The sequence below is a fragment of the Mercurialis annua genome, linkage group LG5 (genome assembly GCF_937616625.2).
Source record: "Mercurialis annua linkage group LG5, ddMerAnnu1.2, whole genome shotgun sequence".
Taxonomy (NCBI): domain Eukaryota; kingdom Viridiplantae; phylum Streptophyta; class Magnoliopsida; order Malpighiales; family Euphorbiaceae; genus Mercurialis; species Mercurialis annua.
This window is the reverse complement of record NC_065574.1, coordinates 45,234,379-45,259,185: the sequence shown is the minus strand read 5'-3', so window position 1 is coordinate 45,259,185 and position 24,807 is coordinate 45,234,379. Positions and strand designations below refer to the sequence as shown.

The 24,807-nt window shown below is 33.9% G+C and overlaps 4 protein-coding genes across 6 annotated transcripts; 3 read left to right on the top strand and 1 right to left on the bottom strand.

The window, feature by feature from the left end:
- The first annotated feature begins 1,301 nt into the window (after positions 1-1,301).
- On the top strand, positions 1,302-3,773 carry LOC126682187 (cytosolic Fe-S cluster assembly factor NBP35). The gene is made up of 3 exons (XM_050377779.2): positions 1,302-1,412; positions 1,496-1,597; positions 2,593-3,773. Exons 1-3 carry the CDS (start codon positions 1,376-1,378, stop codon positions 3,510-3,512), a joined length of 1,059 nt encoding a protein of 352 aa, XP_050233736.1. The 5' UTR covers positions 1,302-1,375; the 3' UTR covers positions 3,513-3,773.
- Positions 3,774-4,161: 388 nt separating this feature from the next.
- On the top strand, positions 4,162-7,157 carry LOC126682188 (glyceraldehyde-3-phosphate dehydrogenase, cytosolic). Its single transcript, XM_050377780.2, has 11 exons — positions 4,162-4,588; positions 4,674-4,774; positions 4,881-4,996; positions 5,095-5,194; positions 5,359-5,505; positions 5,590-5,650; positions 5,732-5,829; positions 5,966-6,108; positions 6,412-6,495; positions 6,635-6,724; positions 6,843-7,157. The coding sequence occupies exons 1-11, from the start codon at positions 4,561-4,563 to the stop codon at positions 6,886-6,888; spliced, it is 1,014 nt and encodes a 337-aa protein (XP_050233737.1). The 5' UTR covers positions 4,162-4,560; the 3' UTR covers positions 6,889-7,157.
- Positions 7,158-7,452: 295 nt separating this feature from the next.
- LOC126681020 (prohibitin-3, mitochondrial) lies at positions 7,453-9,776 on the bottom strand. The gene is made up of 3 exons (XM_050376382.2): positions 9,407-9,776; positions 8,778-9,309; positions 7,453-7,765 (listed from the first exon to the last, which is right to left on the bottom strand). The coding sequence occupies exons 1-2, from the start codon at positions 9,716-9,718 to the stop codon at positions 8,782-8,784; spliced, it is 840 nt and encodes a 279-aa protein (XP_050232339.1). The 5' UTR covers positions 9,719-9,776; the 3' UTR covers positions 7,453-7,765; positions 8,778-8,781.
- Positions 9,777-9,977: 201 nt separating this feature from the next.
- Positions 9,978-11,435, top strand: LOC126681021 (54S ribosomal protein L37, mitochondrial). 3 transcript variants are annotated; one of them, XM_050376386.2, is made up of 3 exons: positions 9,978-10,152; positions 10,573-10,700; positions 10,816-11,435. In XM_050376386.2, the coding sequence occupies exon 3, from the start codon at positions 10,821-10,823 to the stop codon at positions 11,217-11,219; it is 399 nt and encodes a 132-aa protein (XP_050232343.1). In that variant the 5' UTR covers positions 9,978-10,152; positions 10,573-10,700; positions 10,816-10,820; the 3' UTR covers positions 11,220-11,435. The 3 variants fall into 3 exon arrangements, with proteins under 3 accessions (XP_050232343.1, XP_050232342.1, XP_050232340.1); XM_050376385.2 differs by having other exon boundaries at positions 10,525-10,700; XM_050376383.2 differs by lacking the exon at positions 10,573-10,700 and having other exon boundaries at positions 9,979-10,152.
- The last annotated feature ends 13,372 nt before the right edge of the window (positions 11,436-24,807 follow it).

The following is a 24,807-nucleotide window of genomic DNA, read 5'->3' as shown; positions in this document are numbered from 1 at the left end:
GCGCACAACTCCATCTTAACCAGCTCATATTCATGTTATATATTTATGTATATTATACTTAAATGTTAACTAAAAACAACAAATATTTGTTTTCATAATTTAAACCCGCATTCTAAGATAATTTTTTTATAATTAATAATTTTATTAAAATATTTATATACTTTAAATAAATAAATAATATATAATTTTTATTTCATAAATAATATTTAATTATTATTTTATTAATAAAAACGTTATATTATAATAATATAAATTTAATTAAAAAATTAATAATTATTTTTTATTAAATACTATCCTAAATAATATTAGATGCCTTTTAATTTTTTTTGACATTGAAAATTAGCGACGGATTTGAAATCCGTCACTAAATTCCGTCGCAAAAGGCATAATTTAGCGACGGATTTTAAAATCCGTCGCTAATTGCGAAAAATAAAAGGCGGGAGTATTCCCGCCAAGTAATTAGCGACGGATTTTAAAATCCGTCGCTAAATTTTATCAAAACAATTGGCGGGACTACTCCCGCCAACATTAGCGACGGAAAATCCGTCGCTAAAGTTGGCGGGATCATTCCCGCCAATTTAATGTGGTGTTTAGCGACGGATTTTAGATCCGTCGCTAATCGACAAAATAGCGACGGATTTTAGATCCGTCACTAAAATCCGTCGCTAAAACGCTGTTTTCTAGTAGTGAATATAAGAGTGTTATTATTGACGGAATCAAAAGTTAAATATCAAAATCATTTGATTTTTAAATAAGAGGTATGAAAGTGTAAATTATGACATGTATAAAGATCTTACAATAATGTGCTCAAATATTTGTGAAGTGATAGTCATTTAGACAAGCAATTCAATGTTTGAATAGAATAGGTGTCTAGAGTTGGGATTATTTTGCACCATTTTAAAAAGGGAAAAGGGTCATTTATGTCCTTAAAATTTGCCTCCAGGATCAAGCAAGCCCTCAACGTCCGGAAAAGTTTAAATATGCCTCCAACGTCTTGAAAAATGAACAATCAGGCCCTCCAATTTTGACAATCAGGCCCCCAATGTTTCATTTATAAGTCAAAATGGGAGCCTGGTTGTTCACTTTTTAAAACGTTGGGGGCATATTTGAATTTTTTTAAACGTTAAGGGCTTGTTTGATCCTTGAAGCAAACGTTAGGGGCATAAATGACCCTTTTCCCTTTTAAAAATATGGAAAGCTGATGTGATAAATAAATAAATTAAAGGGTATAAATAATCCTCCAAATAAAACTTGAGGGGTTTTCTTAAATTATTTTTGTGTTTTCTCTTTCTAGAAACGCCACCGCCAGACAAGAACCTAGTACTTAATTTTCAAGTTTTTTCTTTGAGGAAGCAAAAGAGCATAACAAAAAGCTATGGAGAACGGAGAAATTCCTGAAAACGCTAATGAAGGTATTATCTTTATTTTTTTTATATTATTCTGCTGATTTTTGTTTATGAAATTAATAATTATTGTTGAATTGGTTGGGTAACAGATTGCCCAGGAACTCAATCAGAAGCAGCCGGTAAATCAGATGCTTGCCAAGGCTGCCCTAATCAAGAAATTTGCGCCTCTGCCCCTAAAGGCCCCGACCCCGGTAATTAATTCATTTTCATTTTTCAATTCTTAGACTTTGGTTCATGAAATAATAGGTTTGGAATAGAATAGTTATTCCGTATAGAAAATGGTTTACGGAATTTATGTAAAAAGTAAAGAATAGCTATTCCGTTCTTATGGGATAGCTGTTTTATTGCATACTGTTTCATTTCATGAATTTATGGCCTTAATGTGTTTCTGTTTTTGTGTTTTACAAGATGATGTTGCTGATTTTTTTTTATAAAAAATATTAGCTTAGGTTGTTTGTCTAATATTTTAGACGAGTTTAGGAACTCGAAAAATTGTCTCTTGATTATCTTGTTATGGTAAAGAAGTTTCACCGTTTTATAAGCCTATATTATGTGCTACAACACAGTTAGAGGGAGAGAGAGAACTGGAAACATTTTGGTGGAATTATTTCTAGCCGGATAAGCTTAACAATTACCGCTAGTAACTTGAGTTAAATGCAAGGAGACTATGATAATTGGTAAAATATGGTGATTGCTGAAATTGGGGGTTATTAAAGTGACTCTGGGTATGAGAGATTTTGTAACAAGAGAGGAAAGTGGGAGGCTGATTTAAATGTTAAAAAACTAAATAGCTGCGAGCTGATGTGAAAGATTGAGGGATAAATACAGACAGACGACGCAATTAAATATTTAACTTCTTAGGAAGACTAGTTTGGCCCTTTGTCAAGTGAAATAGATACTTGATTTTGGATGATCTATTGCTTATCTCGTAGTGGGAAGCAGAATGCCTTTCCGAGTGGATCTTAAGTTCAGTTTGAACCTGCTTAAACACCAAGTAGAGCCTCTGCACCACTATAATTGTTGTGTGTTCTTTTCTCATTTTTTGATAGGATATGTTATGTACGACTATTTATTTGGAAAATGGAAATATTTGTATCTCATATTGACTAGACCTATTTTGAACTTTTACTATATTTCAACTCAAAATAAGCTGCTTACTTTAATTTTTGTACATTGGACTCTGCAGACTTGGTAGCAATTGCAGAAAGAATGGCTACAGTGAAGCATAAGATCCTGGTTTTATCAGGGAAAGGCGGAGTTGGCAAAAGCACATTTTCTGCCCAACTCGCGTTTGCACTAGCAGCTATGGATTTCCAAGTTGGTCTCTTGGACATTGATATCTGTGGACCAAGCATTCCTAAGATGCTTGGCCTTGAAGGTCAAGACATTCATCAGAGTAACCTTGGTTGGTCTCCAGTGTACGTCGAGTCAAACCTTGGGGTCATGTCCATTGGATTTATGCTCCCCAATCCCGATGATGCTGTTATATGGAGGGGACCTCGCAAGAATGGGATAATCAAGCAATTTCTAAAGGATGTGTACTGGGGAGAGCTTGATTTTCTAGTGGTCGATGCCCCACCTGGGACGTCAGATGAGCATATCTCAATCGTTCAATTCCTTCAGACTACAGGAATTGACGGTGCAATTATTGTCACTACACCACAACAAGTCTCTCTTATTGATGTGCGCAAGGAAGTTAGTTTCTGTAAGAAAGTTGGAGTAAATGTTCTCGGGGTTGTTGAGAACATGAGTGGCTTTCGTCAACCACTGACAGATTTTAAGTTTATGAAGTTGACTGAAAGTGGCGAACAAGAAGATGTAACAGAGAAAGTTTTGGAATATATGATAGATAAAGCTCCAGAGATGGCTGGGTTAATAGCTTGTAGCGAAATATTTGATAGCAGTGGCGGTGGTGCAACACAAATGTGCAGAGACATGGGTGTGCCTTTTCTCGGAAAGGTGCCACTTGATCCACAACTCTGCAAGGCAGCTGAAGAAGGGAGGTCCTGTTTTGGTGATCAGAAGTGTGGAGTAAGTGCTCCTGCACTTAAAACTATTATAGAAAAGTTACTCGCGGAAAACAAGTGGACTTTAGCAGATCAGTAAAAACATTAAAACATTATCAGTGCCTCTTTTGGATCTTCAGATTTGCTATTCTTAGTTCTCAGAATCAGTTAGTGCCTTTTTGGTATCTGTCTCTTTTATTCGGGTTTTGTTTGGCAACTTTTTGTGTTTTGTTATTGAACTTGGTTGCATAACTCACGCTGAAACATGGTTGTGCATTACATAAGCAAAACCCAGATCATTTGACTGATTGATCATTGCCACAATCATCAATTCAGAAAAATGAAGTGAATCATTCAACTATATCTCAATGCCTCTTTTTATCTGTTCTTTTACTATAGGATGAGTCTCAGGTTATTTTTTACTGCATTGGGAAAGGAGAATTGCACAATATCGACATGTCGATTCGGATTTGGTTATACTTGCAAGTCAAGTCGATAGCTCTACTTAATAGCCTCTTATATTAATTCCTCTCTTTGGCTTCGATTTGATGTTTTAATAACTGAAGACTGCTGGTTTAACTGGTCCGGTCGGAAAATGGATTTGGAAAAAAAAAATGGATATAATGCTCAATATTTTTAAAACAAAAAACTGAAATATATTAAACTTTTAAGTCGTTCTGTTTTTTATTTATTAATTAGCGTGTGATTTATGTATCAGTTCTTCAATCTATGTGTTAATTGAGAATTTTATATATGTTCAAAATTTTAAATATATTTTGTGTATATTTGTTATTAATTTAACTAGTTGAACTGTAATTGAAGTAGCCACATGGCCGTTTTTAAACTCTGGTTCCACCAATCAGCTCTCCCAGCTGAAACAATTGACGCACAGATGCATAAAGTTGCAAATTATACAGTAAATTAAAATGAGGTCTTAGTTTTACCTATTCTATAACCGACGATCAACAAACAAAGGATCAAATGACACCTCCAATTCTCCACTTCAACGGCCACAGATCATCCTCCATTAATCACGTCCTCACTCCCAACACTTTCTTATATATAAAACTCTCACAATTACTACTCACATACTATCACCTTTCCCCTTATATTGTTCATTACATTATCTACATAACAGTACAGTAGTAATGGCCAAGGTTAAGATCGGTATCAACGGTAATATTTCGCGTTTATTTTAAGATTCATTCATTCGTAAAATCTCATTGCATGCTGTCTTTGATGAATTATCTGTAATTTGAAGGATTTGGAAGGATCGGACGTTTGGTTGCTAGAGTTGCATTGCAGAGAGACGACGTTGAACTTGTCGCGGTTAATGATCCTTTTATCTCCACTGATTACATGGTTTGTTTCATTGTCTCTACCTCTCAGTTATATATTCTAACTCTAATTTAACGGACTATTATTATTCTGGTTTATCAGTAGTTTATTATATTTTATGTATGTGTAGACGTATATGTTCAAATATGATACCGTGCATGGACAATGGAAGCATCATGAGATTAAAGTGAAGGATGATAAAACTCTTCTCTTTGGTGACAAACCTGTAACTGTTTTTGGCTTCAGGTATTTAAATATTCATCCGTTTTAACTTATTAACTTTGATTATGTACTGTGTTAGAATGTAATTAATCTAATTATGGATCATAATCTTGGGTTTGTAGAAACCCTGAAGAGATTCCATGGGGGCAGGCTGGTGCTGACTATGTGGTTGAGTCCACTGGTGTTTTTACTGATAAGGACAAAGCTGCTGCTCACTTGAAGGTTCTTTCTTTCTTCCAATTCCAATTGTGATCTCATTTTCTTAAATAATAAGCTAATCAACAAACAACAATCTTGCAATCTTTGTAATTTCCAGTGAAGTTTTATTGTATTTTTGACTTACATGTTGATTATTCACATGCTTGGTTTTTACTATTTGATCACAGGGTGGTGCAAAGAAGGTAATTATCTCTGCACCGAGCAAAGATGCTCCCATGTTTGTTATGGGTGTCAATGAGAATGAATACAAGTCTGACATTAACATTGTCTCCAATGCTAGCTGCACTACTAACTGTCTTGCTCCATTAGCCAAGGTACGTTTCGCATTATTTTCTGTCGACAAATATCTGAGTTTTGTATTGTATGCAAAATTAACCATCAATGCCGTTATTATGCAGGTTATCAATGACAAGTTTGGTATCGTTGAGGGTCTTATGACTACTGTCCACTCCATTACTGGTGGGATTTGTTTTGATTATATTCAATGGAGCTGCAATATGTAATTTATCTTGGGTTTACTTATACTTTTATGCTACTCAGCTACACAGAAGACCGTTGATGGTCCGTCAATGAAAGACTGGAGAGGTGGCAGGGCTGCTTCGTTTAATATCATTCCTAGCAGTACCGGAGCTGCTAAGGTAGTAAATGACGGATCGTGTCATACTCGTGATTCCTTCATTTTTCTTCTTCTTGGATTAATGTTTTATCTTCTTCTTTCTTTCTGTAAATGTGGATTCAAGTGTTTTTATGAGTGTCCTTATTGTAATTGTGCAGGCTGTAGGGAAAGTACTACCTGCCCTGAATGGGAAGCTGACCGGAATGGCTTTCCGTGTTCCCACAGTTGACGTCTCAGTGGTTGATCTCACGGTGAGAATTGAGAAGAAGGCTACTTATGAAGATATCAAAGCAGCTATCAAGTAAGGATTGGAAAAACCTATTTATCTCTTGAAAATATTTTTCCTATTTTCTTCTCTGGGGCAGTTTGTCCCTAATTCCTCTGTATCATAAGCATTGACTGTTGCTGTTAGAAAACTTTCATAATTTTCTTTTAATATTTCAGTTGTGGTAAGTTTCCAACTCCTGCAATCATGGTTAGAGTTGTGTCACTGAAACTATTAGTCATGCTGTGTTTCCTCTTGCAATTCGTTTGTGTATATAACTCAAGGACTAATGTTCTTATTACTATTACACCTTAGCATTTCATCTTTTTTGTAACACAGGGCTGAATCTGAGGGAAAGCTGAAAGGAATCCTTGGATACACCGAAGATGATGTTGTCTCGAGCGATTTTCTGGGTGATAACCGGTGAGAAATGATGTCTTTAGAAATATTTCTGATTTCATGAGATGATTCTTGCCTATTTTGAACATTACATGAAGTCAGACATTAAGAATACTGTCTCTTGATTTGGTTCTGCTGACATGTCAATGGCTGTGTTTTGCAGGTCAAGCATTTTCGATGCTAAAGCTGGAATCGCACTGAATGATAACTTTGTGAAACTCGTATCTTGGTACGACAACGAATGGGGGTACAGGTAATTCTCATGTCCATGGATGTTGTGGGTTTTCTTGAAGTCAGGGAAAGAAGTATTTTAAATGATACAAAATCTGTTTTACTTGAGATACTAAATGTGAATTCTTTTCATCCTGCAGCACGCGTGTGATCGACTTGATTCGCCACATAGCCTCTGTGCAATGAAGTATGACGAAGAAGCCGGTAGTTGCGACAAATCACATGATGAGGACAGCCTTTTTTGTAGCTTAGGATGCAGTTTATGATGAATCAAGAAGAGTTGTAGGAGAATAAGCTATGAGAAACATATTGTTGAGTCTTGATCTATATTTCATGTGGTTTGATTGAAATGGCCCCTTGTCCTTTTAGTGTATTAGCCATCATAAATTATAGTGCAGATGAATCCATTTCAACAAATCACAGGCAAACGTAATCTATTAGATAGACATTATATACATTTCTCCCTAATGCATGACATGCTCATAATAATTCCATCCAACATCCTTCTGCAAGCAGAATCTCATGAATTCATCACTGAAGTGTGCGCTCGGTTTAAATCAAATTAAACAGATCATGATATTAAATTTATTTATTTATTAAACTGAACCGAATTGAAAAATCAATTTTTAAAAAACTTCAAACCTCAATTAAGTTTTATTTGGTTATTGTGCACCCCTATCATCACAAGGGCCTATAATGTTTATACATAAATTGCATCTGAAAGAAAGTTCAAATGAAATTCAGACAATATTCACATAACGTCAATGGACATATTATTGCACCAGGCAAAACAAAGTATTTTGGACTACAAAATGGTCTTAAGATGAAGAGCAACATTCATTTAGCATATCTACCACAGCTGTTGAAATCAATTGTCGGAGGGCATGATCGATACATAGTTCTAACATAAAAACAAAGATCGAATTATTGCCTTTCAACATAAACATCAACAACTTCCTAAATGCCAAACTGTTGATTCTTAGAGAGATCCAGACATGTTTGTAACGTCGAAAAATTTAGCAACGAAGCCAATGCTATTCCAGCAATTCACAATATGGTAACCCTGCAAGAAAAGAAGCCAGGTCGACTATTAAAACCCACAAAAACATACTTTGAAGCTTATATAATCTAAGCTAGTGAAATTTTTAGACTCCTTTTTAATCATCCAAGCCAGTGAAATTATTAGGCTTCTGCAACCATCTAAGCTAGTAAATTTTAATTTGACTCTTGATTGATATATGTTAGCAAGTATCTTGCTAATTTGATTCTAACTCAAGCTACAGAGCCAATTGGCTCGTGCGACTCTCAATCAACCTATTCACAATTAGCAGCTGTAACAAGACTCAATCATATCTTATTTTATTAATCGAAGTGTTAACGGATCAAAAGGCAACAAAAATTTAGCTCCATCACAGTCTAGTAAGATATCTAAGAAAGCAAAGGAACCAAATGGCAAACAGAAAACAGTGAAAATAAGATATAATATAACAAAGACTAAAATTGGACTCAAGTGGCAATTTGCCCCCTTAACTTGCAAGTGATGGCCAATTAGCATAGACTTGAACTTTTATGCTCAATTTAATCCTAAACTTTGCTTCTTTTTTTATCAATTTACCCTATTTTCACACCTGATTCGGTGAGTGTTGCTCACCTCCGATAATAGTTAATATGCTAAACTCGGGCAAATTGATAAAAAAAAAAAACAAGTTTATGACTAAATTAACCACAAAGTTAAAATATGTACTAATTGACACCGCTTGCAAGTTGAGGGAGCAAATTGCCACTTCAGTCACTAAAATAGTGCAGCACAAAGATAACTATTTTCAATTTTGTCAGAAGTCCAGCATAAGATTGTGTAATTATTGAGTCCTAAAAAAATAATGTGCTCGCCGACGTTAATAGATCACATAATCTGCCAGTTCAAGTGTATTTGTAGCACAAACATCAACTGGCAATTATTTTCCCAACATTTTCAAACCACACTTCAAGTGGCAACAGCAAACATTTAAAGCATTTGATAGAATGTACAGCTTGTTCAGGAAACTTCAAGCAGCCACACAAGAAATACAAATTACCTATTCAACGACTTGGATTGAGTGCGAGAAGCATGTTGTTTCCACCGGGAAGGTATGCAACATTGGGCGACCTTGCCAAAGTAGCAGCAACTTCCCTTGATGCCTCAATCCTCCTAAGCTCAATAAGCCCCATACCCGCCTTTGAGGTAGCATTGGAGATAAGCTGAGCAGCGTCACTCTCACCTTCGGCTCTAATAACCGCAGCCCTCCTCTCCTGATCAGCCTTCATGACAACAAATTTAGACCTCTCGGCTTCCTGCTGCGCCACCTGCTTCTGCTCAACAGCCCTCGAGAACTCCACTCCATAAGACAAATGAGTGATCGCCACATCATCGAGCACAATGTTGAAGTCCTTGGCACGCTTGATGAGAGACTCACGAACAAGAGCCGACACATGGGGACGTTCTGTGAGTAGCTGATCGGCGTTGAACTGCGCAACCACAGACTTCAAAACCTCATTTCCAATCGAGGGCAGCACCTTCTCATCATATTCCAGACCAAGATTTTGGAATATATACGACAGCCGCGTAACCTTGTTCGGACAATAACAAACATTATAAATCAAATCTTCTAAAAGAAACACATAATTATACATAATCAATACATTAAACATATAAAATCATACTTACATCGGGACGGGAGAGAAGACGGAGAGTGAGATTAACCATCTGAAGATCCTTAGTACCGGAAACGGAGGAGAAAGTGTGAGGCCGTGTACGGATATCGAAGATAAAAGGCTTTTGAAGCCATGGGATCAAGAAATGGGTGCCTTCGCCGATTGTAGTGTCGATAACTCCGCGAAACCTGTCGAAGAGCACTGCCCGTTGGCCGCCATCGACTGTGTAAATGGAGGCGTTGACGGCGGTGGCTGCCGCGCCTAAACCGAAAGCGGCGCGGGCAACATTGGTTAGGAAGGATACAACTGCTTGGTTGCTGCCCATTGAAAGAGGGGAAATGAATTTAGGGTTTAGGAAAGGCTGACTCTGGGTTTATGATGATCCATTAGCTGACTTGATGAGTAAGAATAGATATCGGGTGGGTCTTGGGTCGGGTGATAATGCATCCCGTTTTTGTATATTTAGGCCTTAAGCCCTAGCCTAAGAATTTGGTAGCAATTTTTTGGTGAAATAAGAAACAATGGGCCGTATATCAGAGGCCAAACTTGGGCCTCCTTTTATGTTTTAGGTTTAAAGAGACAGTCCGTTGTTCTTTTCCAGTTAGCAACAACCGCGCTACGCCTTCTCCGATATTCGACGGCAGCTCGGACTCTGAGCCTACCCTAGCCTTCACATAGATCCGCCCCTGATTACTTGCCACTACTCCGCCGCTGCTCCACTGCCGTGGTTGCTCCACCACCGCCGCTGCTCTTTCTCAGGTAAGCAGTTGTTATGTTTTAACTGCTATAATGCCTTAATTTGTTATTATAAGGTGATAATAAGCATTATCGAAGAATAAAATGCTTTGAAATCATTGTATTTAGTGGTCAGGCGAGGGCTTTATAATCGTCGCTTGTGTTTCATATAATTAGCTAAAACAACAAAAAATCGCTTGAGCAGCAAAGAAAAGGCTCAGTCTTGTTTATGAGTAACTATTGTTTTAGACTGGCCATTTTTTTTATAATTAATGCAACACCAGAAACTAACCTAACTACTATTTATACATAAAAGATTGTAAGCTTATTTTGTTGTGTTTAGCATTACATAGTTTTAACTTTGGAGCATGTTTTTGCTTTGATCAACTCTGCTAGTCACTTGGAAAATTGTCGACGATAATGTTTAACGTGCCCATTTTTAAGGGCAACTGGTGAATTTGTCGTAGAAACAGAATGAAATGATTTTGGTAGTTCAATGGTTCAACAAGTATATGGCGATCTAGCGTTGGTCGCGGCCCTCAATTTTTGGTCGTGACACCGGCAAGTACATGGTGATTTTATGCATTTCATTATTGTTTAATATACTAGATATTTACTAATGTTATTGGTTGAATTGAAGTAGATGCTTAAATATTTCTGAACTAATTTGAAATGGTAATGTTGCAGGAGATATGGCAATGCGCTGCATCAAATCATTGAGAGTTATTGTATCTACGAAAGAAGCAGTTAGAATAGTGGACCAACGAACATTTGCTACTAGTACTAGCAAAGCGAAAAAGGGGGGCAAAGGCGGAGCAGCAGCCGATGCGCAAAAGGAAACACTCAGCAAAGAAGTTAAGTCTACCACCGTAGTTGGTGCCAACATTCTCAAGGATGGAGCAGATCCTAAGGTTCTGCCAGATTCTGAATACCCTGATTGGTTGTGGCATCTACTTGATAAACATCCCCCGCTAAGTGAACTTCGAAGAAAAAATATTGAAACTCTCCCCTTCGAGGATCTCAAACGCTTTGTCAAGCTGGACAACCGTGCAAGTATCAAGGAAAATAATTCTGCCAAGGCCAAGAATTAAGATAAAGCAATTTGTACCTTTTCTTTTCTTGGATCACCCTTGTGATCGAATTGCATTAAGTTAAATGCGAGGGAATGCAGAGATGTTTTAGAATATATCGTTGTCTCAAGGTACCTCTCCTAGATTATTTTTATCTCCTTTACTTGTTGCTTTCTTTTTAGAACATTGCATGCTGTTTAAATACCGCGGGCTGTCGTGAAAATTGAATTTTATCGACTTTTGCTGTCGTAATCCCTACCATGGATTGCTTTGACTATAATAAGATAGTAATGAGGAGTTTTACTTAGTAAAAAGAAAGAAAGAAACTATAAGGAGGCTATTGTATTTAAGCTTCTATTGGTTCATTTTTGTTAAACCAAGCGCTTGATGCTTCATTCCTTCCATTACGGTTTCTACGGTCTTGATGTCAATTTTCCGTGCTTCTTCAAAGTAAAAGTGGAATTTTGTGGGACCTGTTGGTTAATTTGATGGTAGAATGTTGAGTAACTATGCAAGCACAAGGGGAATCAATTTACAGCATGAGTATGCTTGGATGACATTGCAATGTTTCTGATTTCAAAAACGCTTTTGAAACTTCACAACTGTATATTTGTATAATCTATTCTTGTAAAACATATTGCTGTTTCATTTCTGTATTATATAGTACGATCTTTTTAAGGGAGATTAAAAATAAAATAAAAATGCCATTATGAGATTGCTTAATCTTTGGCTTAATTACTTAAAAACCACCCACCTTGAACTTTTTTTTCGTTTATACCCTGACCTAGAAAAAAGTTCATTTATACCCTGACGTATGTGTTTATGTTTCACCTCTACCCCGAGGCACTAAATTAACCTCTTTTCATTTAAAAAAAAGTTTAAAATAGTCCTTCATTTAGAGAAAAATTCATTTCTAATTAATCTCTAATTAGTTTAGGTTAAAAATGAAGAACTATTTTAAACTTTTTTCTTAATGAAAAGAGGTTAATTTAGTGCCTCGGGGTAGAGGTGAAACATAAATACATACGTCAGGGTATAAATGAATTTTTTCCTAGGTCATGGTATAAACGAAAAAAAAATTCAAGGTGAGTGGTTTTTAAGTAATTAAGCCTTAATCTTTAAATGAATCTTGTCTTATTATTATTGCCTAATAAGTCTTGTAAACCATTATGTAGAATCTTTTAGTTGATGGGTTCCTTTCTTTATCCAGATAATTCCACATCTAAAAAATATCAGTAGATTCGATTTCATCTCTTGAAATTAGAAAGTTCAATTAAATTGTGCAATTGGGTCCTAGTCTGAAAATTGCCATTGAGCTTAACAGGTGGTAGCCACCTTCTAACCTTGCTCTAAATATCCATAGTGACATTAATGCCTCTTTTGCCTTTTTCCCTTGTTATTATTATCAACTTAGTGGCCCTTGTATGGAGGGGTGTGAAAAACCGACCAAAATTGAAAAATCAGATCAAACCTATAAATTCAGTTCGGTTTGATGTTGTAATAAAAATTCCAATATTTGGTTCGGTTTTGTCTTCACCATAAAATAATTAAGTTATGTTTTTACGCAAACTGAAATAGAAATAACCAAATCAAATTGAAAACCGACGGTTCGGTTTGGTTTGCGACTTTCCCAAAATTTTGATTTGATTTGATTTTAAGAGATAGGGGATTTTTGGTTTGGTTCGGTTTGAAACCGAATACAAACCTGTATGTCCATGATTAGGGGTACGACAATTTTGGAAATTCTATTATCGGCCTAACTTTTTGTTTTTGCAATATGCATATATTGGGGAAAATTGTTTGTGAATAATGAGAAGATTAGGCATCATCATCACAATTATCTTTTTTCATTGATAATTTGGTGGTCCGTATATACTGGCCACCTTTTCTTTTGGATTTCTGGAAAACTTTTTTGCCTATTGCACCGCAAAACATGCTCTAGCCTTAAGCTATTATGAATGTAGGCAAAACAGACCGGTGACTAAACCAGTGACGGTAAAAGGTTAAGGGTTTAATATTTAACCGGGTCCAACTGAGATTAAACCCATATTACAAAAATATACTAAATGCTATGTATATTAAATTATATATTAGGTATTTTATAAAAAAAGTTATGTATTAAAGACAAGCCAATTTTTATATAATATAAATGTAAAGTTTATAGCTAAAGTTTGACGAACCGGTGATTTGACCGGTTCTCGGTTTTTCCAGTCGAAACGGCCGGTCCGGTCGAGTTTGAGATTTGATGGCATTAATTTTTTTTTCGTCAAAAATTATAATTGACTCTTTGAAGTCTCAATTGTTAGTTGTTAGTTATAGAGGCGTGATTCGAACCCAAAACCTGTTGATGCATTTAGAGATGGTTTAACCATTCAAGTTAGGTCCATATTGATATGACATTAATTAATCATGCTAAAGTATGTACTTAAATCTCAATTCGAACCGCCAAATTCGTAGCTCATGGTCAATTTATTTTAAAATTAATAATATCATCAACTAGTTTCACAGAGTTGTGAATTTTCATAAATTAGCCCAAATTGGGGTTAACGGATAATGTAGTTCAGAAGGTAATACAATTTGGGCTAATTAATCAAAATGAATAAGTTTATGGATTTAATTGATAGAAAAACTAATTTTAGAGATAATTGATCATAAGTTACAATTTGAGAAGGTAAATTGATTTTTAAGTCTTAAGTATGTTTATTAATACGATGCTAGAGTTTAAATCCCGTTAATTGTATTATGATTGGGACCAATTGAGTGGGTGTACTAGGAAATGGGGCTGTTGATGCCTTGTTTAATGGAACATGTGAGCAGTAAATTTTAGGTTTAATCACTCGAAAGTTTCCCACCTTAAATTTTTTTACAGTTACACTCTGATGTGAGATAATCCTTTCAGAACCCTCTAACCTTTAGATTCTTTTTTAAATTGTACCCCAAAATATCAAATTGACCTTTTTTCACATAAAAAAATTTAAAATAATCTTTCAATTTTATTCTATATTCTAATCAAACACTAATAGTATTAATAATGTAAAAAATCATTCTTTCTAAAATTATATCCACTAATTTTTTAAAATAAAAACTATTAAAATTTCCAATTTAGGGTACAATTAGAAAAAAAAATCTAAAGGCGGAGAGATTTTGAGAAGATTTTCCTACGTCAGTGTGCTATTGGAATGAAATTTAAAGGTGAGAGGGTTTTGAAAGAGTTTTCCAAATTGAATAAAAAAAATTAAAGTTGGAGGGTTTTTAAGTGATTATGCCTAAATTTTATCACTAACTTTTAAAGATGGAGAAAATAAAAAATTTAAAATAAATAAAATTACTTTATTAAATTCTAACCTATAATAATATTATTTAAAATATAAGGTAAATATTATGCTATTACACTCTTGATTAGAGTTGTAATTTCGGGTACGATTCTTTTAAACGACACAATATTAAGTGTGTATAAATTGAGCTTGTACGAGTTCATGTCATAAGCAAATATATTTAAAATACCAAAAAAGAAGGTTAGACCAATTCAATCGTTTTATCCGTAAAAGACACATTTAACTTATTTGATTGTGTTAGTTAGTTAACTAGTTAATATGACTCGAATATGTCTATATTATGGATATCTAAAAATTATTTTAATATTTTTTGATATCAAACTTATTAATATTAATACTAATAGATTTATTAGATATAATAGACAACAAGTTTTACTTTTTAGATGGATTTGATTGATTTTGTGTAAACTACAATCTACCATATGACATGGATATTAATAAACGAGTTAAAGAGTTTGTGTCGTATTGATCCATTAAATAAATATGTGGTGTTCGAATATGAATTTTTGATGTGATAACTTAAACTACTCATGTTTGAATTAGATGTGGTATATTTAAATAGATACACGATCCAGAATATATAACACGTTAACACGAATTGTCAGCGGAACTCTTTATGTTGGTATGCAATTGCAAAGAAGGCAAAGTGAAGAAAGAGACCATAGTAGAGCAAAGCATAGAGGAAAAAGAGGTTGAGAAAGGAAGAAAATGATGGGAAAAAAAGTAGAGATAATGTGAATTATTGATATTAAAGCAGGCGACCACACCCACCTATCGTTATTATGGAAACCCTTTTAGAATGTAGCATTCAAAAAGTTAAAGCTGCTTCTCACATGGTTTCCTTTGCTTTTAGAGCTCTCATATCTCTCTAGTGGTTGCATTTTATTTTAGGGTTTTCAAGAAACCACCTCACATTTTCTTTAAATGCAATCGCCTCCCACAATAATCTTAATAATTTAGACATCAAATTAGGTAACGTACCTTAATGTTTAGCTACAAATTTTCTACTTACCAAACCATGGTCCCCAAACTAGACCTTATTTACGTTTGAACCACATTCTACATGGTGAATTTATCATGAGATTCGTGGAATATCCATATTAAAATATCTTCGATATTTCGATAGAGAGTAAAACAATTACTTTGTATAGACAAACTGAACTTTATTTAGATTTCAAAGGAATTAATTATATATAAAAATCACCTATAGAATCACCACTTGTAGTTCTATTACGACTTTTAAAAGTTGTCAATTCAATTCACCATCATTTATTATATTGCAATTATATCACCTTCTAAAAATCCGACAATTTATATCTGACGTATTCACTAAAAATGACGTGACGTGATAAGTTAGATGCTATAAGTAATTGACCATGCTGTTGAGTTGATTGTTCAGCTAAACTCTGATTTAGGATCACATTTTTTTGGAGAAAAAACATGCACAGTAGCAAATTATGCTACATATTTATCAGTATAAATTATGATCAATTACTTGTCGCATCTAACTTGCTGCACCACATCATTTTCTGGTCGTCCCGCGGTCATCTACAGAATGAATGGTGATATATTTACAAAAAAAAAAGTTAAAAAATGGAGAATGAAATTGAAAACTTTTGAAAATTGTGATAGAATTGAAATTTGGTGTGAAAGTGAGGATTTTATATATAATTAATTCTATAATAAAAGATAACGTACGACGATATTAAAAGATGAAAGAACAGGGCGAAAGAAAAAAAAAGCAATTACTACTCACGGTAGAAAAAAAAGGATGAAACGATTTAAAAAATATATTAATAGAGATATACATTTAAAATAATCGGTAATTGATGGTTAGAGAACGGCTGCCCACATTGTACTGCAGCCTTAGTTATATATCGTTGTAGAACTTAAACATGCATGATTGATGAAAATTTCTCTGCATTTTTCTCTTTGAATTGAGTAGAAAAATTGGATAGTTAGATGAGAAGGGTAGATATATAGCATGAATTTGAGCAATTTGTGTAGCAGATGAGCATTGAGGAAAAGTGGACCAAGGATCCAAAATGCATTGATAACAATCATGATATGTGTGGTTAAAATAGACATACTAAAACACCCACATGCCTTCATTTTTCCTCTACTTTATACCATTACTGCATTGAACTATAAAATTTTAAAATTTAGAGACAGGACTATAGGTGAGTGAATTACCCAATATATTTTAATTAAATTCGATTGTATGTTTAGGTTAATTTGATAAATTTAGTCGGTTTGATTAAATTAATAAAATCTATTAATAAAATTGGTTTAGAGTTTTATTTATAATCGGTTATTTAAATTAACCTAAACAATTAATACTGGTTTTTAACTATTTTCTTATTATATTCATATAGGTTTAACAAAATTAACTGAATTTACAATCAATATCTAAATATGTTATGGTAAAACTAATTTGGAAAAAATAATCAAGATATAATCAAACTTGCTTTAATTTTTTTAGGTGAGTCCTTATAGTTTGATGCAAAAAAAATTTGATTTAATAAAAGCAATTCAACTATTAGGTTATCATGTTGGTGGCATTGGCGGAACCAGAATTCTCACTTAAGGAACAAACTTATACTGAATTATGTTGTTTGGTTCTTTAAAAAAAAAAATTAGGTTGTACAATTTTTGTTTTTTGCTAAACAACAATGCCGATTTAAGCGTTTTTAAAAGGAAATCATGTAGTCCCTTTAAAATTTTAGAGAAATGACTTTAATTATTAAATATCAACTTATCAATAATATTTTTTTGAGGAAAACTTATCCATAATTTATTAAATATGAACCCATAATAAATTCACTATGTCAAGACATATAAAAATTAAGATATTTATATAAAAATATAAGAAGAAAAAACTACTATATTTTTATCAATGTATTCAAACGCTTTGAAGGGCGTGTAAGATAACTATCAATGCATGATTTGATCCTTAAGTTATACTATTTTGATCTAATACCCCTTATCTATTTTTTTATTGCACATCAAATTTTTTATTTTATTTTCATTTAACCTCTAAAATATACAATTACTTAAATTTTAATTATATTATGTCTAGCGTGAATGCTTAAAAACATGTAAAATAAATTCATACACGCCTATATGATTTTTTTTAAACATTTCCAAATTTTGATAATATATTTTCGTATTAATTTGTTGACTATGGTAGGAATAGAAAAAAATAGTAACACTAGGTAAAAATTATTTAAAGCTAGTTAAATAGTTTTATAATATCACTTTTTATATATGTAAAAATAATTTTTTACATTTTTAAATGACAAATGGCGTTTCTTTAACAATATTTTTAATAGAGATATATCTATTCTATTTTGATGATATTAAATTAAATTTCAAGTCAAATAACATATAAATGATATTGCTCTTTGGTATAAATATGAGAAGTATATTCTTACTTTTTTAAAATTAATATATTGTTTGAGAGGTTAGGGATAAACAATAGTTAAAAGTTAACATAGTATATTTTAGGAGTCAAATTTCATTATTTCAAGACGTATTTTCATGTTAGCACGCGTGTTATTCACACACTCCTTGATGAGTTAAATCGGCAAAAAAGAAGAAGTTACATTTGCAATATGGAAAAAATACAGAAAAAAAATCATTAAAGAGGTTAATGTTAAATTATATAATTGTGAATACAAGTTTCATAAGTTAACACATCTATTATTTTTCTTCAGGCTCTCAATAATGTGAATCTACTGTTGAACGTGCACTGTCTTCTGCATGTACCATGTTAGGATTTAGGGAATTTTTTTTTTTTTTTTTATCAAAGGCTAAAATTTTCATTAATAATAACAAAAATTACATAGATGAACGGTTTTTCAACAAATTGAAAAAATCGTTCTAAGATAATGATGAGTGCTGTAAATACAGCTGTACATACAGTTATCGATAAGTGCTTTTTAAACCAGTAAATGGGTTACCCAATACATTTATGGTTCAAATATTGAAATACGATCTTCAAACCGCTCTATTCTTCAAACTTCAAACTCTTCAAGTCCAATCTTCAATCATAAAACTAAAAATTAGATCTAACAAAAAACCAAACACAACATCAAAGCACATCTTTCAAATCTTTGATCTACAAGAACATGGATCTAAAGCTTCGAAAAAAGCTATAGAATTTTGAGCGATCTAAAACTTCGGATCAAAGAGTTGCGAAAGACCTTAACAATTTATTCAAACAACTAAATCCACACAAACAAACACCTTAAATAAGATCTATTGAAAAAAGATAGATAGATTTATAAATAATAGTGTTATGGGCGGAGAGAAGATGATTTTCCGGTTAACCGGAAAAATCATCTTCTCCCACTCTTAAAAAGATGAAGGAAAAAAACTCTTTTGTCTTTAAAAAGAAGGGAGAGTTTTTATTTTTAGGGAAAACTGAGTCATTACAATTGAGTTGTTAAACACATCAAACAAAATAGACCTATGCTTCTAAAAGTATTAAGAGATTGACTTTTGGATTATATAAAAAAATATAGTTTGGATCAATTATGTTTTCTTCTATATAGAAATATCAATTATAAGAATGGATCAATTCAACAAAATCTATTTATTTTACGCATAATTTTATCATCATACGAAGTGGTCGACTGTGTGAATAAATTATGTATCAACTTTATCATAGAAGATATGTTTTTTCATCTAATAAAAAGTTATATAATTATAACATGAGAGAAATTTCATCAAAAAAAAAAAACTTGAGATAAATATTAAGCAATACATTTCTAATGTCTAATTAAAGTTTGTACTAAGAATATATACAGTCGACCTTCTGATAATTAATACACATGGTGGATCAAAAATTTATTAATTATTAGAATTATTAATTTATTGAATTTATATAAAAAATTATAAAAAATATTTTAAAGCATCTATATTAATAGACCTAATATTAATATTATATTATAAAAAAACTAACTAAGTACACTTTACAATCACTCAATTTAAAATAAATAATTTTATATTTAATTTAAAAAATATCAATTGATATCAAATCAAAAAATAATTATTAAGAAGTTATATTCATAAAATAAAATAATTTTTATACTTGAGATACTTTACTTACTTTAGTTTGTTTATCTAATAACTTCTTTTAAAAAATTTCAAAAAAATAAAAAAAAATCATAATTTGATGTTATTTTAACTTTCACTTTATGAATTAAGGTTAGTATTGTTTCAAATAAATCATCAATTGTTATATATTTCTTTAAAAAATTTCTCTAATAATTAATATTCATGTAGAATATATTTTAAAATTTATTAATTATTAAATAATAGAATTATTAATTATCCGACGTGGAACGAAGTTGGTTCTCTCAATTTTCTATTAATTATTAAAATTATTAATTTATAGAATATTAACTATACGAGGGTCGTGTAATACCCCAAAATAATTAATTAGCTAATTGGACCACGTGTCCAGTTTTGAGTCGCAGAAGTGACAATATCGGAAAGTTTTCCGATAAATAAGTTCTAGCAAGTTGGTTTTAGAAAAGATTATTACGGAGAAAATTTATATTATATTTCAATTCTAAAGTTGGAATTGGAATTTAATGGAAAAATGATGAGAAAAGTCTAAAATAAGATATAGGGACCAAAGTGGTAATTTAGCCACTTTGTGTCGAAAATAGAAATATTGGATTTTGACGGGAAAGTGTTAATGTCGGGCTTTGTATTATTTATAGGATATAAATAATACGTATAAGTCGTAATAAAAGAGTTTATCGATTTAGCTATGGACTAAATCGTACGAAAGAAAAGTTTGAAAGATAAATTGTAACAAGGAAAGAAAGAAAGGATTAAATCGGACTTTTAACCATTCAATATAAGAGATTGCCATTTGAATGAAGGAATGAACCAGAGAAAGAAAAGAAAGCTCCAGAAGTTAAAATCGTCGATCACGATCGTTTCGCCGCCGTTTTTCCGTTCGACGTCCGATTCAAGCGATTCAAGCGGCGATTTCTTCAAAATTGAAAAATCTATCATCCTTGGGAATCAAATCAAGGTAAATATCTCGAAAATTGGTGCAAAAATCGAGTTTAGTTGGCTGTTTTAATGAGATTATGATTTAAGCATGAATTTGACGTTTTCAAGGTTAGAATAGTGTTTTTGAAGAAACTGAGATATGGGTATTGAGCGTGGGTGTGTGAAGCATGTCGAGATGGTGGTGAAACCCCGGAAATCGACTTCCGGGGGGCTGTGCACGTGGTGCACGACCGTGTACCATGAGTGCACGGACGTGCACTAGAAGTACACGAACGTGCACCTAGCAAGGTACACGAACGTGTACCTGAAGTGCACGAACGTGCACTCTTCATGGTGCACGAACGTGTACTAGAGGTACACGAACGTGTACCCCTGAGGTGCACGAACGTGCACTTAGTTGCACGATCGTGTACCCACCGAGGGGCACGCCCGTGCACCCCGACTCGTTCCCACGTGTGTATACGAACTATATTTGATATTTTGAGATGAGTTTCAGACTTTCAGAATCATTAATCTCGAGATTAGCTCGGCGTTTTAGATAAATAACAATAATAGAAAACGTCAAGGACGTTAAGCGATTCTCAATTATGAGATTTGATATTCGCTAAGTCGTTTATACGATTAGAGATATCGAATACGTAAATAAGTATAAAATGAAACTCAATCCCAAAACTATTAATTATTATACGTATAAGAATGCGAAAATCACGTCTAACTATTAACGATTTATCAGACGTGTCAGCGAGTAGTGGAGCCAGTAGAAGCGGACTAGCGAGAGCGTACTATCAGATCGATCATATCATTTCTTGGATTGCGGTCACTGTGAGTTGTACTTTTACTTTCATGTATTAAAATTATTTGATATATATATATACTGTTTTCACGCATCGCATTATATATAATTGACTAAATGTTATATGTTTATTTAATTTCTATATATGAGAACTAGTATGCGATCCGAAGAAACTAGCTACCTATTGGGTGTCAATAGGCTGTGTGATCACCAGTATCGAGTCAGTCTAGTATGTTTGCATTTGAGAAATGACTTGACACAGCTGGGAGCTGTTGATGAATATGATATTTACGATTGGGTTTCTGATACGAGTGAGTACTCGGCTACGGTGTAGTCTGGAGTCCCCGTATCTAGTGGCGGGGCCACCAGCGAGTTGGACTCGCGAATGATATTTATGATTGGGTTGATTGATAATGATTATTCGAGAAATGTGTCGCATGCTAGGATATTAGTTTCGTACGGATCAAATAGATGTTTATATGTTTTATATTAATATTTTCCTGAGATGCGATGCTATGTTTTTATATTAATACTGTTAGTAAATGACAACTCACTCAGTATTTCCCCAAATACTGACCCCTCACTTTTGATGTCTTTCAGGTGCTTAGCTTGTGGACTTAGCTAGAGGCCAATTTTGAAGTCCAGAAGTCAGCTGTATATGTTAGTTTCTGACTTCTGTGAATGCTGCAGTAGTGGTCCTGTGTCGATAATATAGTAGCCTAGTCAGCAGTTCATTTTGATTGTAAATATTAACTGCTGTTATTGTTTTATATGCATTTTGATAGGCTACGTGTTTAGTATATGATCCACGGCCCCAGATGCCGGTGAGATGTTTGAAACACTAACTAATGTATATAGTACCGCGAGGCCAGTTCTTACAGGATACAGTAACTAGAGCCCGCGAGGTTTTGAAACAGTTAGTGTATATGATTGATTATATGATATATATATAAAAGTGTTGCTTCCGTTGTTTAAATGTTAAATGTTAAATGTATTCATTTATTAATTGCGAAAAATAAATTATAATTTTAGGCTTGCTACGGGTTCCGGAGCTACCGCTCCCGTTCCCTAGCGCCGGTTGCGGCTCAATATTTTGGGTCGTGACAATGTTGGTATCAGAGCAGTTTGGTCCAGTTACTACTGCAAGTTTGTTTCAATGTTTGTTTGAGAGCAGTTTGGTCCAGTTACCACTGCTAGAATTGGTTGATTACTTGTTTGACTGAGAGTATTTGTCAGTAAGTATACCTAGGAACTACTGCAGCAAGAGTCAGACCTTGGTTGTCTGTAATTGTGTTATATGTGCATTAGTAGTATGTAGTATTACGCGCGCGAATCAGGACTATTAAGTTAGTAAGTGAATAGTATTTGCTTCTACGGACGACTAAGACGACTAAGTAATTGTTTCTTATGTTAAGATATAGAACGTGGTATATATTTGCAAATTATGAACGATTGAGAGGGTTAAGTATTTGCTACTCCCGCTGAGATTGTTAAGTGATTATTTGCTTGCGAATTACGTGCAGTTGGATTAAATGCTAAATGTTTACAGCATTGTATAAGTTGATACTGGAATTGCGTGTGGAAAGGAACTCAGATGGTCGCTTATGTTTGAAATTGTTTCTTTTCAGCATGTCTGGGCAAAACGGAGCTCAGTCGCATGCTGAGGAAGAACGGGAGGAAGCGCCTCCTATATTTCAAAACGGGTTTCATAATGAGGTAGGCGAACCATCTGGGGTCCATCAGAATGGATTCCACGTAGATACTAGAGCGTCGCCAGAGATATATCAAAATGGTTTTATGTCTGTGTCTGAGATAGGTAGTTCTTCTGGAAACAGAGTTAGAGAGCATTCGTCGGAGATTGAATACAGTGAAGAAGAGGAAGAGGAACCGGAGGAATATCCGGCAGAGGATCCTGAAGAAGATCCTGAGGAGGATCCTGAAGAGGATCCAGAAGAAGAATTAGAAGAAGAAGCAGAAGAGGAAAATCCTCAGGAAGAAGAGTATGAAGAAGAAGAGTTAGACGAGTTAGACGTCGAGGAATACAGAGGTGACTATTTCTGGTCCAGTGTGCGGAGATACCGCAATTTGAGGGAAGATGCGGACATAGCTAACGGTCAGGCGCAGATAGCCCTAAATCAGGTTAGGAGGCAGATGCGTTCTTTTTCTAGAGGGATGTTAACTGTAGGAGCGTATTCTACTGACTTTCTGAGGATAGCTGAAGGAGTCCCTAATCTGAACGAAAGCAATAGAACTATTAATCATAGATATGTCAGGGGTTTAGGACCTCAGTTTGATGAGCTATATGAGCACGTGGACGAACATTTTAGCACGCTCACTACAATGGCCCGTAGGATTGAAACAGAGCATGAGTGGTCGGGTGATCCGGTACGACCTTATTACTTTAGACGTGAGTACCACCCAGATTACGTCAGTACGTCCTCTAGAACTACAACCAACCCCTATTTCGTGCAAAGAGGTGGAAGAAACTCTGGTAGAACAGTTAGGGGCCGGCATACAGGCATAGTTATTAGGGAACCTAACGTTCCGCGTCAGGCACCTCCAGGTATTAGCAATTTATATGCTTTCAGTAATGGTGTTTATGTGTTTGCATTATTGTGTTTATATAATTGCTGCATTGCATAGTAGGATGTCAGTAATAGGTTTTACCTTTAGGATAATACTTCAGAAAGTGAGAACCTATAGGAAGCGTTGTAGTTAAACACGCACCTAATAAAAGAACATATAAACATAACTCATAAAAACAATAATATAATATACACTACATAATACATTTGTAGTGAACGTAATTCCTATATTACGTTCTAGAAGTTGTAAAGGGAAAAACAGATTATTACAAAGGGAAATCGATGTGGAACATCGACACCTGTATTTGTATCTGACATGGTACAGAGTATTGTAGAAATGGATATAATGATTACAGCAATAGAGAATTTTGAATTTAATCGAGTTATCGGGGATATGGAGAAAGAAATGATGTGACAGACGAACAGTCTGTAAATGACAGAAAAATATGACAGCAGTACAAAAATTTGAAATATACTCAATAAGTATAAAGAAAGCCGTTAATAGTCGCAGAGCGTATAATCTAGAGTAAGACTTACGATTTTATGAAAATTTTGAAAGTTTTTATGATTTTTCAAGGTACAATTGTGCTCAGACATCGCATGTGACATTGCATAACCACGATAGAAATGCATAAAAGAATGATTTTCAAAATTTTAGATCATGCATCATAACTTTGTAATGGAAAAAGAAACTGCGATTTTGAGCAACTCCTTGGTGATGAGAGATGTCATCACTCTGAGCAACAATTGTACTAACGATTTTAAATGATTTATGAAAAGTGGTTTAGAAAGAGCTGCGCAGCCAAAAGAAGTTTTAAAGTCGCTTTGTTCAGTAAGTAAACTCGGATGTAAAGTCCTGCGAC

Coding starts and splice junctions, on each gene's coding strand:
- LOC126682187 (XM_050377779.2), top strand. CDS start 1,376: ATGGAGAACGGAGAAATTCCTGAAAACGCTAATGAAG. Junction 1,413..1,495: donor TCCTGAAAACGCTAATGAAG/GTATTATCTTTA, acceptor GTTGGGTAACAG/ATTGCCCAGGAACTCAATCA. Junction 1,598..2,592: donor CCCTAAAGGCCCCGACCCCG/GTAATTAATTCA, acceptor TGGACTCTGCAG/ACTTGGTAGCAATTGCAGAA.
- LOC126682188 (XM_050377780.2), top strand. CDS start 4,561: ATGGCCAAGGTTAAGATCGGTATCAACG. Junction 4,997..5,094: donor GTAACTGTTTTTGGCTTCAG/GTATTTAAATAT, acceptor TTGGGTTTGTAG/AAACCCTGAAGAGATTCCAT. Junction 5,651..5,731: donor TACTGTCCACTCCATTACTG/GTGGGATTTGTT, acceptor TATGCTACTCAG/CTACACAGAAGACCGTTGAT.
- LOC126681020 (XM_050376382.2), bottom strand. CDS start 9,718: ATGGGCAGCAACCAAGCAGTTGTATCCTTCCTAACCAATGTTGCCCGC. Junction 9,310..9,406: donor GTCTTCTCTCCCGTCCCGAT/GTAAGTATGATT, acceptor TGTCCGAACAAG/GTTACGCGGCTGTCGTATAT.
- LOC126681021 (XM_050376386.2), top strand. CDS start 10,821: ATGGCAATGCGCTGCATCAAATCATTGAGAGTTATTGTATCTACGAAA.